Here is an 18,691-nt window from a genome sequence, read left to right as displayed (position 1 = left end):
GTGTGTGTGTGAAGAGAGTGAGTGAGTGAGTGAGTGAGTGAGCTAGGCAGTGAGAGAGAGAGAGATGAGAGAGAGAGAGAGAGAGAGAGAGAGAGAGAGAGAGAGAGAGAGAGAGAGAGAGAGAGAGAGTGTGTGTGTGTGTGTGTGTGGTGTGTGTGTGTGTGTGTGTGTGTGTGTGTGTGTGTGTGTGTGTGTGTGTGTGTGTGTGTGTGTGTGTGTGTGTGTGTGTGTGTGTGTGTGTGTGTGTGAAAGAGAGTGTGTGAAGAGAGAGAGAGAGAGAGAGAGAGAGAGAGAGAGTGAGTGAGTGGGAGTGAGTGAGTGAGTGTGTGTGGAGAGAGAGAGAGAGAGAGAGAGAGAGAGAGAGAGAGAGAGAGAGAGAGAGAGTTTTCCAAAATACTATGTTTCACTTGTAGTATTCGTTATCTTATAATATCTGGTCATCATTGTCTGTGTGTGCATACGAACAATACCATTTATAAAGCAGTGTGTGTTTGTACATTTGTATTCCTTACTCTGCACGTGTCTCTCTTATAGAAAAAAAGCGCACCGGTCACTGCACACTGCGGACCGCAACGCAGCACGCCTCTCTTCCCTGTTCCGGGCACTGCCTGACATCACCAAACAATCATCTGTGCATTGATTATTGGGCTTCACAAAGTGTCACCCGGATGAATGCTATTAATGAAGGCTGTGCAGTGGGGCATGCTGAGCTCAATGATCTGCCCCTTTATACATGAGATCGGATGCCCCCCTCCCCCAGACCACTCACACACGTGCTGCTGGGTACATTACCTCCGCCATTTTTAAATGCCAAGTAGGGGAAGCGCCAGACGTTGCCGAGACCCACCGCATAGCCCACCATGGACAGGATGAAGTCCAGCTTACTGGACCAATTCCCTCTGACCTTGTTCTCATCTCCATCATCGTCCTGCGGGGGAAAAATCAGATGACAGCAAGAGGACAACACAAGTAGCTGAGTGACAGCTGACTACAGTGGCCTGAGGTGACAGATAATCATGTCCCCAGCCTAGCAGTGACTGAGTGACAGCTGCACACTGACAGGACCACGTGTGAGCTGTGCTGCTGTGTACACGTCACATCTATGCACCACACATCACAATGGCCACTAACATTATAATAACATATAATAACATATAATACTAACAACAATAATAATTTCAACAACATTATATTGCCTTTCAATGAAAATCGGAAGGTGCCCATACACGGTACAATCAAATAGTTCGATCTTCCTATTTATTCAATCAAAATGATCAAATAGAGGAAGAATTGAAAATAATTTTTTTTTCGATAGATAGAAAACGATTGATTATTCCGTTTTTTCTATAAAAGATTAATACAATGTGTTGGAGAAATCAGACTGACTGCATTAAAAAATTGAATGGTGTATGGTAAGATTGATAATATAATGTAATTGATCAACATTTTATATAAAAAAATGAAATATTAAATTGTGTATGGCCGCCTTAAAGGTGTCCACTGCCGATACAACAATCTCTTTTGTCCAATCTCACCACTTCTATGTAATATAAGGGACTGCAATACGATATCCATTTAAAGCTTATTTTTAGTTTACACGCTTCTACTACATAGATTTGGTAAGATGGGCAAAATATGATTGCATCATTAGTAGAGGGTACCTTTAGGTAGTGGTCTGCTGGGTCTTGTAGTGCAGCAAAGCAGGGCAGCCAAATATAGTCAAGGGTCATCTAGCTAAACAAGCATCTCTAAATCTCTATCTATCTATCTATCTAATGACCGTAACGTAGCATGCTGGGACTTGTGGTGCGACTAGCCAGGACGGTCAAAATTATTCAAAAATGAATTAAAGTGGGTGCGCGTGCTACAAAACACATTATAACTGTCCAAATACACACATTTTCGAGTACTGACATACAGATTACACCGGGTTATTTTTTTTGTAAATATAACATCTTCCTATAATAATCACTCTATACAATATAAGGTATTACGGTCATGTCCTCATACACCAGGGGTACAACTTACAAATCACTATGGAATGACACGACTTTGACCATGACTGGTGCCCTTCGGGGACAGCCCTGTGCTATGTATTTCACACTCCCACGGAACAAAAATCAAAGATTCCTACAGACCTAATCACTGAGTGGTGGAGTATCAGGGTAGGAAATCTAGGTGCTGACTGCAGTGCCACCAACGTGTTCCGACCGACACAATCCGACAGCCCCCCACACTGCCCAGTACAGCCAATACTGCAATCTTATCTGATCTGGACAACGATTGACCCATGGAATCATACAATCGGCACCCTACTGGCATGGTTGTCCTCCTCAGCTATTGGGGGAGACTTTTGAAGGAATTTGTTACTCTTGGTGAGGCATTGAGGACTACAAGACCCTCCTGGGCTTAGTGCAATGAGCATCTAAACAGTAAACACTTCTAGGAACTTACCCCATTGAGGTCTCCGGGCAGGACGGATGTGTTGCCATCTGTGCCCAGAACCACGGTGCTCTGGGTCATGGGCACCCATCCTCCCTGGGCATTGTTCTGGTCCAGGGTGGTCTTCCCAAAGCCCTGGTGGCCGTTCCCCTCGGCGCTCTGCAGGGGCACAATCCGGCAAGGCACAGAGTTGCTCTGCCCGTTGCTCTCTGCCATGCCCTGGCTCTTCAACGGGCAGCTCTCCACAGAATCATTCCTGAGGGCAAAGTTGGCATGGCCGGGGCTGCCGCTGACCTTGCAGGACCCCCCTATTCTGGACCTCTCCAGGGCGCAGGGCTTGGACTCCTCCGCCGCGAAGCCCTTGCATTCGTTGGAATTGGACTGAGACAACCTGGCCAGCTTGGAGGAGGCTTGCAGAGGGAGGTCATTGTCGGGGCTATGCCTGGCACCCCCAAGGAATCCAGGGCCAGCGCCTTCTGGGCTGTTCACCGTCTTCTGACCCACGTCCATTGGGTTCACGTAGTCCTGGAAGAGCAATATGGTCTTATGTCAGTGCTTGGCATGCAACTTACACCATACAATCACCCAGGCTTTCTGCGGAAACCCAAAACCATCGACCGAAACTCTCTACCGCAGCTTATGTTTAATGGCTTTACAGAAGGCACTGTAGCATTGACAGAGCTCAGTATCTAATGCTACAGGAACATTTAATTACGTTCCAATCCTGAACTGTTCCTGTGATACACAGAAGGCCATGCAGTGCATGCGACAGACAAGCCTGCGGCTATAGCATGGAGGATTCAGAAGTCTTGGCAGGGGGGCTACAGGACCCCCCCCACCCCCCATTGGGTTTCATATCACGGCTGGAACAGGCTTCCTGCCCATCTCACTATTGTACAAAGATTCTTTAATTTTACGCCCCATTTGCTCTGTGTCACTCAGCGGCACACCGAGTTCAATAGAGAGACTGCAAATCCTGGAGGGGAAACGCAGAACAATGTCCCCCCTCCAGGCTGTGTGTGAGGGAGAAGACCCCCAGGTACCGCCGGCTGAGGTAGGTAGTTACCTTTATATGGAGAGAGACGGCAGCTTTATACAGGGGAGACTGTACTCACTCGCTGCAGATTAAACGAGACAGGCAGACTGAGAAAGAGAGACTCTGTGAGAGAGAGACACAGAGAGAGAGAGAGAGAAAGAGAGAAAGAAAGAAAGAAAGAAAGAGAGAGAGAGAGAGAGAGAGAGAGAGAGAGAGAGAGAGAAAAAGAGAGAAAGAAAGAGAGAGACAGAGAGACTCTGTGTGTGTCAGAGAGAGACAGACAGGGAGAGAGAGAGAAAAAACAGAGAGATAGAGAGAGAGAGAGAGAAAAGAGACGGAGAGAGAGACTGGAGATGTGGAGAGGTGAGGTAAAGAAAGAGACACACAGAGAAAGAGAGGGAGAGAGAGACAGGGAGAAAGGAGAGATCTAGAAAGACAGGAGAGAGAGAGAGAGAGGAGAGACTGGGGATGTGGAGAGAGAGCGAGAGAGAGACTGGCTGGAGAGGTGGAGAGATATAGAGAGAGGTGTAGGGAAATCTGCTGGTATATTTGGTAAATTTTGGTATATTTAAGTACACAACCCAAATATATAGCACTAGAACCACTCACTAAATTTACAGATGTGGAAACAAATACTGTAAGAGAAGAGACAGGGACTGAGAGAGACCTATAGTTGCACACATTATTTTAGCACCATGAACAGCTCAAAGGGGAACAGAACCCATAGCCCATCTCCTCTGGCCCCCATACCCCCCCCCCCCCATAGACCCCCTCCTCTGGTCGTCTCATAGCTCCCCCCCCCCATAGCCCCTCTCCTCTGGTCTTTCCATACCCCATCTACTCTGGCCCCCAAAGCCCCTCTCCTCTGGCCCCCCACAGCCCCCTTCTCTGGCCCCATAGCCCCTCTCCTCTGCCCCCCAAAGCCCCTCTTCTCTTGTCCCTTATAGCCCCCTTCTCTTGCCCTATAGCATCTCTCCTCTGCCCCCTTCCCTCCAATAGCCCCTCACCTCTGGCCCCCATCACCCCCTATTCTGGCCCCACAGCCCCTCTCCTCTGCCCCCCATAGCCCCTCTGCTCTTGTTTCCCATAGACCTCCCCTGTCCCCCCCCCCCCCCCCCATAGACATCTCCTCTGGTCCCCACAGAGCCCCTCTCCTCTGCTCCCCCCCCTCTTCTGTCCCCCATAACCCCTCTACTTTTGTCCCCCCCCCCCCATAGCCCCTCTCTGGCCCCCCCCCAGCAGTGGTGCAGACAAAGTGACAGGTGTTGGGACCCCCATGCACGGCACGCAGACCCCCTACTCACCATGTCCCCGGGAGTCCAGCAGACAGAGAGCAGGCTCACAGAAGCAGGTTCGGATAGACTGTAGTGGTGGCAGAGAGCAGTCCAGGCTTCTATAGTTTCCTGAGGAAGAGTGCGCTTTTGCGTCAGTACAGAACAAGGTGCCCTTCCTGTGACATTTTCTTGATAATAAGAGTTTGATAAATCATTACATTTACATTCACATCTTAAAGGGGCCGCATCCTCCCAGATCTCCCTGAACTGTCAGTCATCCGGGAGATTGCGTAGTTAATGTGACTCATATGAGGGTGGGGCTGCAGGTTGAAGTCATTAGGGGGGCAGCCAGGACCACGTCCCTTAGCATTAAATAATCAGCCAGCAATGAGGCCAGCAAGTGCAAGTATGCTATTCAACTCCCCCTTGTGTTTCCCGGATTCCTTTCTTGCTGGATCTGCAGTATCCTCCCTGCCACACTGTCCCTGTCACCACTGTCCCTGCTACCACTGTCCCTTCCACACTGTCCCTGTCACACAGTCTCAAACGGTTTCTCTTCTGTCTACAAATAGTTAATGATATGAGCCCCAAAATTATGGAGTTCGGAGAATATCAGGACCTGCTGCGACTAGCATACATGTCACTGCCCTTCTATCTATCTATCTATCTATCTATCTATCTATCTATCTATCTATCTATCTATCTATCTATCTATCTATCTATCTATCTATCTATGTTACGGTTCAGCACTAGGGTTTGAATTTCAGCACTTGTACTGTGGACAGCTCTAAGTCTATTTACATAGGATTCTATCTACATACATTATCTATCTGATATGGTTCAGCATCAGCACTAGGAATTAAATTTCAGGACCAGTGCCATGGACAGCTCTATCTATGTTACGGTTCGGCGCTAAGAAATGAATTTCAGCACTAACACTGTGGACAGCTCCAAAGTCTATTTACATACCGTAGATAGATAGATAGATAGATAGATAGATAGATAGATAGATGAATAGTTATTCTATCTATCTATCTATCTATCTATCTATCTATCTATCTATCTATCTATCTATCTATCTATCTATCTATCTATCCATTTATTTATCCATATTATATGTCTGTCTGCCTATGAATAATATGTATATAATAGTTTTAATTACTTAGTAGTTATGGCTATCTATCTATCTATCTATCTATCTAGATAAACAGTGCTAAGTTATGCATTTAATTTCCCGTACAGTTAAACCGTGATAGATGTTATATACGATATAACTGTACACACGCGTTACACACATATGCTATTAAAGATAATGTACTACAATTATAAGCTGTTCGACCGATGCTGTCTGTGTTCTGTTTTGAACAGTTTTTGTCTCAATCACACCAATGATCTTTTGGATCTCTTTTGGCAATATCTACAAACAAACGCCTCTTCTTCAGGTTAGTCCCTTCCCTGTCGTCGGTACAAAATATCATGATACCGATTAAATAAAAAAAATATCACTTTTTTAGGGCTGGAATCCCACTCATGTAGGCAGTGCTGATGTGTCTAATATAGTATTTCATTATTTTTTTTATTCATTGTTTTTACCAGGGTCCTCATTCAAAAACCGTGCCTAATCAACGAGCCGGGACATATAAGTACTACAAAATGAAGTACTACGAATTATATGATAAAGAAATACATTTAAACAGATTTTAAGACATTTATTTTAAATAAAATATATTCTTTATCCCGATCCCTGACGTTTCTCGTGTGGTAGAAATAAAGCCATATGGATGTAGGTTATAACTTATGAGTTGGGGGTCCTTCCGGCAGTGAAGGGGTCCGCAGTCGCCCCTCTTGTGTTATTTGTGCCACTGCTGAGTCGCAGCTTCCAGACCTGCGTCATTTCTCTCATCTGCTATCCCGGCACAATGTCTCAATTACACCCATTCACGTTTAAAGGGACATTAGTAAGAGCCCATACATTACAACACGGTGTGTCCATATAATATAATCACTGACGTCAGGGAGGCTTAACCCCCTGCCTGCCAGAGGCCCTTGCTCCCAAGAGGGATGTAAAGGGGAGGCGGAGGGTAGGTAGGTGTGAAGTATACTGTGGGTAATTGAAATAGTGTTTTCATTACTGGTAATCACACCGTATATCTGTCCACAGCCAGCTGTGACTGTATCAGAAGAAATAAGAAAAGAGAGGGTATGAGAAGCAAAGTAAGGAGGGGCAGATGATGAAGAAGAGAGAGTCAGTAGATACCCAGTGTGAACATGGAGGGGGAGGCAGAATAAAGCACAATAAGTAAGAGGAAGGGAGAGGAAGTACAGTGAGATGAAGAGAGAGAGATATGACAAAATAAGTTAGAGGGAAAGAGAAGGGGAAACAAAATAAGTGAGAGTAAGGGGAGGGGAGACAGACAAAGTTAAAGGAAGAGAGGGAGGAGACAGAATAAGCTGGAGGAAGGGAGAGGGGGAGAGAGAAGAATAAGTTAGAGGAAGAGAGGAGGAGACAGAATATGCTAGAGGAAGAGAGGGGGAGACAGAAGAATAAGTTAGAGGAAGAGAGGGGGGGGACAGAATATGTGAGTGGAAGAGAGAGGTGGGACAAAATAAGTGAGAAGGGGAGAGGGGGAGACTGAATAAGTGAAAGGAAGGGGGGGGGGATAAGTTAAAGGAAGAGAGGGGGAGACGGAATAAGATAGAGGAAGGGAGCGGGGACTAAATATGTGAGAGAAGGGGGGGGGGGTGACAGAATGAGGAAGAGTGAGGGGGACAGAATAAGTAGGAGGAAGGGAGGAGACAGAATATGTTAGAGAAAGGGAGGGGGTGGCAGAATAAGTTAGAAGAAGATAGGGGGGCAGAATAAATGAGAGGAAAGGGGGGGGGCAGAATAAGTGAGAGGAAGGGAGAGGGGGAGACAGAATAAGTGAGAGGACGGGAGAGGGGGAAACAAAACAGAATGGGTGAGTGGAGGGGGGGGGGGGGATAAGTGAGAGAGAGGAAGGGGAGACAGAATAAGTGAGAGGGAGAGAGACGGGATACGTGAGGGGGGGGGGGGGGGGAGGCAGAGGAAGGGAAAGAGATACAAAATAAGTGAGAGGAAGAGGGAGGGGGGGAGGCAGAGTAAGTTAGAGGAAGAGAGATGGGGAGACAGAATAAACCTGAAGAAGGGAGGGAGGGGGCAGAATAAATGAGAGGAGAGGGGAGAAACAGAATAATTGAGACAAAGAAAGGGGGGGGGGCAGAATAAGTGAGAAGAAGGTGGGGGGGGGGGGGGGAGTAAGTGAGAGTAAGAGAGAGGAGACAGAATAAATGAGAAGAAGGAGGGGAGGCAGAGTAAGTAAGAGGAAGACTGAGTGGAGGAGAGAGAAGAATAGGTGAAAAGAAGAGTGAGAGAATCAGAGAAAATGGAGGAGAAAAACGAGAAGAATAAACAAGAGGAAGAGAGAAAGGGAGACAGTATAAGTTGGAGAAAGAGGTGGTTAAGTGGAAAACAGTAAGTGAGAGGAAGAAGGGTGTAGGAGATAGATGTACAAACCCAGACTGACAGAATAGACTGTGCCAACAGAAAACTCTCAAGGATGAGGCTCACTTCCTGCTGCACTGCCACAACTCTACTGCAACCAGGGAGACCTACTTCAAGACATTGCTGGACCTAATTCCAGAGGATGAGAGAAAACGACTACATTCTACTGGGGTAATCCCTGCACACAAATCAAAGACCAAGATATATACAGGCTTTGCCAAAGCAAGGAGAAATGGGGACTGCGTCCTGAGGGTGGGGGGCCAGATAGAGATGTAATAGGTAAGCAGTCTGTAGAAAGGTTTAGACTTGCAGTCCATTTATGCTCCTCTCAATATGCCCCATACTGTAACATGTTGGACTAAAAGCTGTACGTATTATTATTTATTAGCATTTGGTTTTACCAGAGGATGATATATACAGTTGTGTGAAAAAATGAGGACACCCTATGGAAGCTTAAGTTTTTTTAATAACATTCTTGGACATATAAAAATCCTTACAAGGCCTGGGCCAATTCGCCTTAAAAGGTAAAAATTCCTTTCCGACCCCATATGGCAGTCAGATAAATCCCTGGATCATCTCTCCCGGGAATTACCTAGTAATTATAGCTGTGGTTGCCCTTCAATCCAAGGAAAGCATTCAAGCTCTCTTTACATGCAGATATAAATTTTGCCATAACTACTTCCTGAGGTTAGATATTCCAGATATACTAGATTGGCCAATCAAAATTGGATGTATGTATTGACCCTTTGGCATGCTCTTGACTGTTAAGGTGAAAGTGAACGTCATGGTGAGATCATAGAGCTGTATCAGGCCTTCAGAAAGAAGATTACAGCAGCTTATAGGTATGGTAAGGGATTCAGAAAGATCTCAAAGGAATTTGAAATCAGACATTCCACTGTCCAAAAAATAGTCTATATGTAGAGGACTTTTAAAGCTTTTGTAAACATGCCCATGTTTGGCCTGTCCACCAAGAGCAGACTGCAAGATGCTAAAAGAAATCTCCAAAAACCCTAAAATGTCATTACAGGACATACAGCATTCTCTTGCTACTGTTTATGTGAAGGTGCAAGCATCTATAATCAGAAACAGACTGCACACATTTAACTTGCATTGGGGGTGTGCAAAGAGCTCTCTAAGATAATCAGCAATGCCAGACTGAAGTTTTCCAGAGAAGACAGAAAAAAAGACCAGGACAAAGAAGACCGGGACTTCTGGAATAATGTTCTTTGGACAGATGAGTCCAAAATTTAGTTATTAGGACACCAGACCAGAGGACATGTTTGGTGCAAACTGAGTACAGCATTCAAGGAAAAGAACCTCATACCAACTGTGAAGCATGGAGGTAGAATTGTCATGCACTGGAGATGCTATGCTGCAGCAGGTCTTGGCCAGTTTACCATCATAGAATGCACTCAGAATTCTACTGTGTATCAAAGGAGCATGTGAAACCATCTGTACGAAACTTAAAGCTAAAGAGGACCTGGAAGCTGTAACACAACATTTACCTTAAGCATACCATTAAAGTCACCAAGGATTGGCTAAAAACTAAGAACGAGAGAGTCCTGGGGTGGTCTAGTCAAAGACTAGATGCTAATCCCATTGATTACTCTCTCAAATAACCACTTGTCCACTACAGGTGGTATTCCCCTTATGTACCAGAGCAATTTTCAAATTTCAGTGCTCCTCCCATTCATTTGCTAATAACTTTAACACTGCTTATCACACCAAAATCATCGGTATCTTCTTTTGACACTTTTTTTTTGCTTTCTTTGGGTGGTTCTTTTTGCTAATAATTATTTTGCTCTATATGCATTTTAATGGGAATATGTAATAGATAGCGAAGATGCCGCCGCAGCGGTGAGCGGCATGGCGGCCGTCTCAGCGTCTCAGCCGCGCAATTACATGGTGGAGTTTTGCCTGGTCCTTCAGTTGCACATAGACTGAGGGCTGTGCGCACGCCAGGCGACAGGACCTTTATGTGAATAGAAGGGGAGTCAGCTGATCGGCTGGTCAGCTGACTCCAGCAGTGCTCCTGATTGGCTGAGTGATTGGGGCGGCGCTGTGGGGTGCTCTCAGTATATATAGGACCTGCCTGTCAGTAGCTCCTCGTCTGCTGTTGCAAATGCTACGTGTTAGCACTCAGACCTTAGTCAGATCCCAAAGTGTGCTAGAACCAGCAGGAGCTGGGGATCCACACTTAGTCAGATTCTGTTGATAGCTAAAGTACTAATTGAATTGTATTATTTGTTATGACGTTCTGCTAGCCTTGACTACTCTTCTGCTTACTGATTCTGTGCTTCTGCCTATCTGATCCTGTTGCCGACTCAGCCTGAACACTATTCTGATTTAGCCTTGTGTCTTTGTACCGTATCTGTCCGTTTGTTGCCGAATCTGCTTGTCTGACTCTCCTGCCCTCCCCAGTGAGTCTAGTCCCTGGTAAGGGATTCTCTGTACAGCTTAATCACCTGCTCCTCAGGTGACTAGTAGCTGCAGCACAGTCTGAATCACCTGCCCCTCAGGTGACCAGTAGCTGCAGTACAGTCTGAATCACCTGCTCCTCAGGTGACCAGTAGCTACAGTACAGTCTTAATAACCTGCTCCATAGGTGACCAGTAGCTGCAGTACAGTCTGAATCACCCGCTCCTCGGGTGATCTGTATACGTTGTATTACTGTTGCACCAAACACCTATCTTTACATCAGGTTGTCCTGTGTCTCACTATACTCACATTATTGGTGATTCTGCAGATCACACATAATCAGGTATAGCATCTGTATTATTGGTGATACTGCAGATCACCAATAATCAGAAAAACTGTTCTTGCTGACACCAATCGTTACAGAATAATAAGAAAAAAAAATAGAAAACATTCATTATTTCTCAGTTTTCATCCATTAAAAAATAAATGTAATGCATTTAAAATAAAATCTGTGAGTTGTATTCACAGTAGCAGGTTTTATTTGCCCATTTGTCCCAGGTATTGCAACATTTAAACTATGTCCCTAGTGCAATGTAAGGTGTCAATATTTTATTTTGAAATAAAGGTGTATTTTTCAGTTTTGTGCATTTACCACATTTATCACTATTTACAAGCCCTTATTTGCAAAAATAACAGTAAGATACCCTCACGAGTCCCTAAGGTAACTATTTATGTTTTTTTTATGTCACTTTTTTTTACAAGTGTTTTATTTTGGTAACTATGGGAAGGAGAAGATAAGGGGTTAGTTAATGGAGGATTTATCTATTTTTATTTAATGTAATGTATATAGGTGTCTTTCTACTTTTTGGTCATTATATTTTCCCCTTACTTTATTCCTGTCCTGTGTACTGTGAACAGAACACAGGAAGTGCAGTGTGTATGTTTTTTACTTTCACTTTGTCAATGACCTTCGGCATCTCACTGATGCTGGCGATCATTGATTACAGGCACTTTGACATGTTTCCATTCACTGAACAGTGTACTAACGGATGATGACAAGAATGTACACGGGAGCACGTGTTGGGGGGCGATCGCACCAAGGTGCATATATCTATGCTCCTGGAGGTAATATGAAGTCTCAAGGGGTGTAGACCTTGCAGCACACTGCAAATGAAAAAGTATAAATAAAAAAAAGCTAAAATTCTTCAAAATTGTTCTGCTTGCTTGTGACTTAGAGCTTGTTGACACCTAGGGCGTTTGAACGCCAGCGATTTTTAAAAATGCACTGAAATCGCTAGTGCAATGATTCCTTATGGGATAGTTTATATCGGCATTGCGTCCGCTTTCCATTCAGCAAAGCGCTGCATGCACCATTTTCGGGGTGATTTTCCTACAATGGAAAGTGCAGGAAATGCGCAAAATGCTCACAAATTGCCTAATCTGGCGATTGCGTTTGCACTGTTATGAATAAATGCTTTATATTTATTCTTTTCCGGGTCAAAGAGTTCACTTCCTGACTTGCGTCAGGAAGTAAAAACACAAATTGCTCTGCAAAAGCGCTTTGAAAATGCTTTTAACACAAAATCGTAGCGCGCAGTGGAGCGATTTTACATGTGAACAAAGTCTTAAAAGGTATTTTAATGTTAAGGTGTTCATATATCACATAGGAGAAAATGTGAATTGCATATGGCCCTGAGGTCACACTCACAGTGGGACGGTGCATTTTAATGCGACGTTAAAGTAGCAACATGTCTGAGTTTAGAGGTGAATTGCATATGGCCCTGAGGTCACACTCACAGTGGGACGGTGCATTTTAATGCGACGTTAAAGTAGCAACATGTCTGAGTTTAGAGGTAACGCACTGCAAGCAGTGAGTTACCACAATGCAACATTTTTCAACGCGACTGTAAAGTGAACCTCCAGACTAAAAATCTACTCAGCAGCACTGAAAAGGGTTGGTGTTTCTTCAACAGTTTCACAGCATCAGAACTTTGTTTTTCTTACCCAAGCCTCATTTTTAGCTGCACAGAAGAAAACTGCCCGGGCATTTCTGATGTTGTTCTCGTTCTGCTGTTTTGCTGCAAATTTTTTTTTTAAGTTTTGGATTTAAGATTTGAAGCCTAGCGTGCACAGCTGGGAGGGGTGATCAGGAAACAGGCAGGGGCGGACAGACCATTAGGGCACTGCCGCCCGCCAGGGGGTCAGGGGGGGCCTGCCGCCCGCCAGAGAGACCTGAGCACGAGGGGAGACAGCCAGCGAAGGAGGGCGATTTGCATAGCAGCGGAGAAGGGGGGAAGTTCCCCCCCCCCCCTTTCTCTCACCTTGGGGCCCCCCTTCCTGGCTCTCCCCTCCAGAATCGATAAAGTGTCGGCCCAGCGGCTGACAGTGGGCGGAGATTTACCGCTGTTCAGCCACCGGAGGGAGCGCTGATCTGTGTGCTACTAGTCTGGGCTTCTCAAGCCCAGACTAGTAGCACACAGATCAGCGCTCCCTCCAGTGGTTGAACAGCGGTAAATCTCTGCCCGCTGTCAGCCGCTACTCGCTGCGTCGACACTTTACCGATTCTGGAGGGGAGAGCCAGGAAGGGGGGCCCCAAGGTGAGAGAAGGGAGGGGGGGAACTTCCCCCCTTCTCCGCTGCTATGCAAATCGCCCTCCTTTACTGATAGACCTAGCTACATATACTGGGGGCACCTGTAGACCTGGCTATTCTGGGGATACCTATACACCTGGCTGCATATACTGGGGAGACCTATACACCTGGCTGCATATACTGGGGGCACTTATACACCTGGCTACATATACTGGGGGCACCTATAGACCTGGCTGTATATACTGGGGGCACCTATAGACCTGGCTATACTGGGGACACATACACCTGGCTACATATACTGGGGACAACTATACACCTGCCTACATATACTGGGGACACCTAAAGACCTGGCTATCTATACAGGAGACACCTATAGACCTGGCTATCTGTTACTAGGGACACCTATAGACCTGGCTATCTGTACTGGGGACACCTATATGCCTGGCTACCTATTCTGGAGACACCTGTAGACCTGGCTACCTATACTGGGGACACCTATAGACCTGGCTATCTTAACTTGGGGACATCTATAGACCTGGTTATCTATTCTGGGGACACCTGTAAACTAGGCTACTTATACTGGGGACACTTGTAGACCTGGATACCTGCACTGGGAAAACCTATAGACCTGGTTACTTCCACTGGGGATACCTTTTGACCTGGTTACCTATACTGGGGGCACCTATTTTGGGGGAACTGCTGCCAGATTAACTATTTTTGGGGAACTGCTGCTGCCAGATTAAGTGTACTTTGAGAAACAGCTGCCAGATTATGTGCATTTTTGGGGAACCGCTGCCAGATTGTGTATAATGGGGGAACTTCTGCTTCCAGATTCTGTGTATTTTGGGGGAACCACTGCTGCTACATGTATTTTCGGTGATCCGCTGCCAGATTATGCATATTTTGGGGAGCCACTTCCAAATTATGTGTATTTGGGGGAACCGCTGCTGCCGGATAACGTCTATTTTGGGGGAACGACTGCCATATTATCTGTATTTTGGAAGAACCTCTGCCAAATTGCATGGATTTTCGGTGAAATGCTGTCAGATTACATGTATTTTGTGGGGAAACACTATGGCAGAATTCAAACTTCCCCGGCAGACCTTTTACACCACTGCTAAGGTCATGTATATTTTCCCCATCCATATTCTGTTGCGTTACCACACCCATTTTTTGGCTTTTTTACTGTTGTCAGTAAATTATTATATCTTAGTCTGTAAAAATTTAACGTGAAAGGTGGGAAACACTGGTATGGGGGCCCCAAAATCTCCTATTGCCCGGGGGCCCCATGAGTTGCCAGTCCGCCCCTGGACACAGGACACTTGGAACTGTGTCTCATGCTCCGTCACCTCCTTTCAACCAAAAAGATGACTGCTCCCATAATAAAGATGGCTGCCCCCATGAAATCACAAACATTTGCCTGTTCTTTTAACCCTCCTGGCGGTCTATTAACCACTTGCCGACCGCCTACTTCATATTGGCGGCGGCAAAGTGGCAGCCCCAGGACCACGTAACGCAGATTGGCGTCAGGTCCTGGGGCACTCTCTGGCCGGGGATCGCGCGCTGGGATGCGCGCGCATCCACCGGCAATAGGCTCCGCCCACCCGCGACGTCAACACGCCGGCCAATCGGAAGCGCCGGCGGGTTGTTAACCCGACGATCCCCGGATAGGAAGCGTATAATACGCTTTGTAATGTTTACAAAGTGTATTATACAGGCTGCCTCCTGCCCTGGTGGTCCCAGTGTCCGAGGGACCACCAGGGCAGGCTGCAGCCACCCTAGTCTGCACCCAAACACACTGATCTGCCCCCCCCTGCCCCCTGATCGCCCACAGTACCCCTCAGACCCCCCCCTGCCCACCCCCCAGACCACCATTTGCACACAATCACCCCCCTAATCACCCATCAATCACTCCCTGTCACTATCTGTCAACGCTATTTTTTTTTTTAGTCCCTAAACTGCCCCCTGCTCCCTCCTGATCACCCCCCCACCCCTCAGATTCTCCCCAGACCCCCCCAGACCCTCCCCCCCCCTGTGTACTGTATGCATCTATCCCCCCTGATCACCTGTCAATCACCAGTCAATCACCCGTCAATCACCCGTCAATCACCCGTCAATCACCCGTCAATCACCCCCTGTCACTGCCACCCATCAATCAGCCCCTAACCTGCCCCTTGCGGGCAATCTGATCACCCACCCACACCAATAGATCGCCCGCAGATCCGACATCAGATCACCTCCCAAATCCATCGTTTACATCTATTCTCTCCTCTAAACACCCACTAATTACCCATCAATCACCCATCAATCACCCCCTATCACCACCTGTCACTGTTACCCATCAGATTAGACCCTTGCGGGCACCCAATCGCCCGCCCACACGCTCAGATTGCCCTCAACCCCCCCCCCCCTTATCGATTCGCCAGTGCATTATTTACATCCGTTCTTCCCTGTAATAACCCACTGATCACCTGTCAATCACCCCCTGTCACTGCCACCCATCAATCACCCCCTGTCACTGCCACCCATCAATCAGCCCCTAACCTGCCCCTTGCGGGCAATCTGATCACCCACCCACACCAATAAATCGCCCGCAGATCCGACATCAGATCACCTCCCAAATCCATCGTTTACATCTATTCTCTCCTCTAAACACCCACTAATTACCCATCAATCACCCATCAATCACCCCCTATCACCACCTGTCACTGTTACCCATCAGATTAGACCCTTGCGGGCACCCAATCGCCCGCCCACACGCTCAGATTGCCCTCAACCCCCCCCTTATCGATTCGCCAGTGCATTATTTACATCCGTTCTTCCCTGTAATAACCCACTGATCACCTGTCAATCACCCCCTGTCACTGCCACCCATCAATCACCCCCTGTCACTGCCACCCATCAATCAGCCCCTAACCTGCCCCTTGCGGGCAATCTGATCACCCACCCACACCAATAGATCGCCCGCAGATCCGACATCAGATCACCTCCCAAGCGCAGTGTTTACATCTATTCTCTCCTCTAAACACCCACTAATTACCCATCAATCACCCCCTATCACCACCTGTCACTGTTACCCATCAGATTAGACCCTAATCTGCCCCTTGCGGGCACCCAATCACCCGCCCACACGCTCAGATTGCCCTCAGACCCCCCCCCTTATCAATTCGCCAGTGCAATATTTACATCTGTTATTCCCTGTAATAACCCACTGATCACCTGTCAATCACCCATCAATCACCCCCTGTCACTGCCACCCATCAATCAGCCCCTAACCTGCCCCTTGCGGGCAATCTGATCACCCACCCACACCAATAGATCGCCCGCAGATCCGACATCAGATCACCTCCCAAGTGCAGTGTTTACATCTCTTCTCTCCTCTAAACACCCACTAATTACCCATCAATCACCCCCTATCACCACCTGTCACTGTTACCCATCAGATTAGACCCTAATCTGCCCCTTGCGGGCACCCAATCACCCGCCCACACCTCAGAACGCCCTCAGACCCCAGCCCTGATCACCTCGCTAGTGCATTGCTTGCATCTATTTCCCCCCTCTAATCACACCTTGAGACACCCATAAATCACCTCCTGTCACCCCCTAGCACACCTACCCATCAGATCAGGCCCTAATTTGCCCCGTGTGGGCTCCTGATCACTCGGCCAAACCCTCAGATCCCCCTCAGACCCCCTTCCGATCACCTCCCCAGTGCATTGATTGCATCTATTTTCCCCTCTAACCGCCCCCTGAGACACCCATCAATCACCTCCTGTCACCCCCCTAGCACTCCTATCCATCAGATCAGGCCCAATTCATCCTGTCATCTAAGAGGCCACCCTGCTTATGACCGTTTCCACAAAATTTGCCTCCTCATAGACCACCTGTCATCAAAATTTGCAGATGCTTATACCCCTGAACAGTCATTTTGAGAAATTTGGTTTCCAGACTACTCACAGTTTTGGGCCCGTAAAATGCCAGGGCAGTATAGGAACCCCACAAGTGACCCCATTTTAGAAAGAAGACACCCCAAGGTATTCTGTTAGGTGTATGATGAGTTCATAGAAGATTTTATTTTTTGTCAAAAGTTAGCGGAAATTGGATTTTTATTGTTTTTTTCACAAAGTGTCATTTTTCACTAACTTGTGACAAAAAATAAAATCTTCTATGAACTCACCATACCCCTAACGGAATACCTTGGGGTGTCGTCTTTCTAAAATGGGGTCACTTGTGGGGTTCCTATACTGCCCTGGCATTTTAGGGGCCCTAAACTGTAGGGAGTAGTCTAGAAAACAAATGCCTCAAAATGACCTGTGAATAGGACGTTGGGCCCCTTAGCGCACCTAGGCTGCAAAAAAGTGTCACACATGTAGTATCGCCATACTCAGGAGAAGTAGTATAATGTGTTTTGTGGTGTATTTTTACACATACCCATGCTGGGTGGGAGAAATCTCTCTGTAAATGGACAATTGTGTGTAAAAAAAATCAAAAATGTGTCATTTACAGAGATATTTCTCCCACCCAGCATGGTTATATGTAAAAATACACCACAAAACACATTATACTACTTCTTCTGAGTACGGCGATACCACATGTGTGACACTTTTTTGCAGCCTAACTGTGCTAAGGGGCCCAAAGTCCAATGAGTACCTTTAGGATTTCACAGGTCATTTTGAGACTTTTGGGTTCAAGACTACTCCTCACGGTTTAGGGCCCCTAAAATGCCAGGGCAGTATTGGAACCCCACAAATGACCCCATTCTAGAAAGAAGACACCCCAAGGTATTCCGTTAGGAGTATGGTGAGTTTATAGAAGATTTTATTTTTTGTCACAAGTTAGCGGAAATTGATATGTATTGGTTTTTTTTTCACAAAGTGTCATTTTCCGCTAACTTGTGACAAAAAAAAAATCTTCTATGAACTCACCATACCCCTAACGGAATACCTTGGGGTGTCTTCTTTCTAAAATGGGGTCACTTGTGGGGTTCCTATACTGCCCTGGCATTTTAGGGGCCCTAAACCGTGAGGAGTAGTCTAGAATCCAAATGCCTCAAAATGACCTGTGAATAGGACGTTAGGCCCCTTAGCGCACCTAGGTTGCAAAAAAGTGTCACACATGTGGTATCGCCGTACTCAGAAGAAGTAGTATAATGTGTTTTGAGGTGTATTTTTATACATACCCATGCTGGGTGGGAGAAATCTCTCTGTAAATGGACAATTGTGTGTAAAAAAAATCAAATAATTGTCATTTACAGAGATATTTCTCCCACCTAGCATCTGTATGTGTAAAAATACACCCCAAAACACATTATACTACTTCTCCTGAGTACGACGGTACCACATGTGTGGCACTTTTTTGCACCCTAAGTGCGCTAAGGGGCCCAAAGTCCAATGAGTACCTTTAGGAT

The 18,691-nt window shown here is 46.5% G+C and overlaps 1 protein-coding gene across 1 annotated transcript in view; it reads right to left on the bottom strand.

The window, feature by feature from the left end:
• The window catches only part of SLC6A5 (solute carrier family 6 member 5), a 168,860-nt gene extending 157,169 nt beyond the window's left edge, over positions 1 to 11,691 (bottom strand). Inside the window, exons 1-3 of the mRNA XM_068259883.1 lie at positions 11,644 to 11,691; positions 2,455 to 2,967; positions 793 to 928 (exon numbers count right to left, since the gene is read on the bottom strand). Coding sequence (XP_068115984.1) covers positions 793 to 928; positions 2,455 to 2,967; positions 11,644 to 11,691 — 697 coding nt within the window. The remainder of the gene's footprint in view (positions 1 to 792; positions 929 to 2,454; positions 2,968 to 11,643) is intronic.
• Positions 11,692 to 18,691: the final 7,000 nt, after the last annotated feature.

This window comes from Hyperolius riggenbachi, chromosome 11, assembly GCF_040937935.1.
Source record: "Hyperolius riggenbachi isolate aHypRig1 chromosome 11, aHypRig1.pri, whole genome shotgun sequence".
NCBI classification, from domain to species: Eukaryota; Metazoa; Chordata; class Amphibia; order Anura; family Hyperoliidae; genus Hyperolius; species Hyperolius riggenbachi.
Note: the sequence above shows the minus strand (reverse complement) of the source record. Positions and strands in the feature narration are given on the sequence as shown.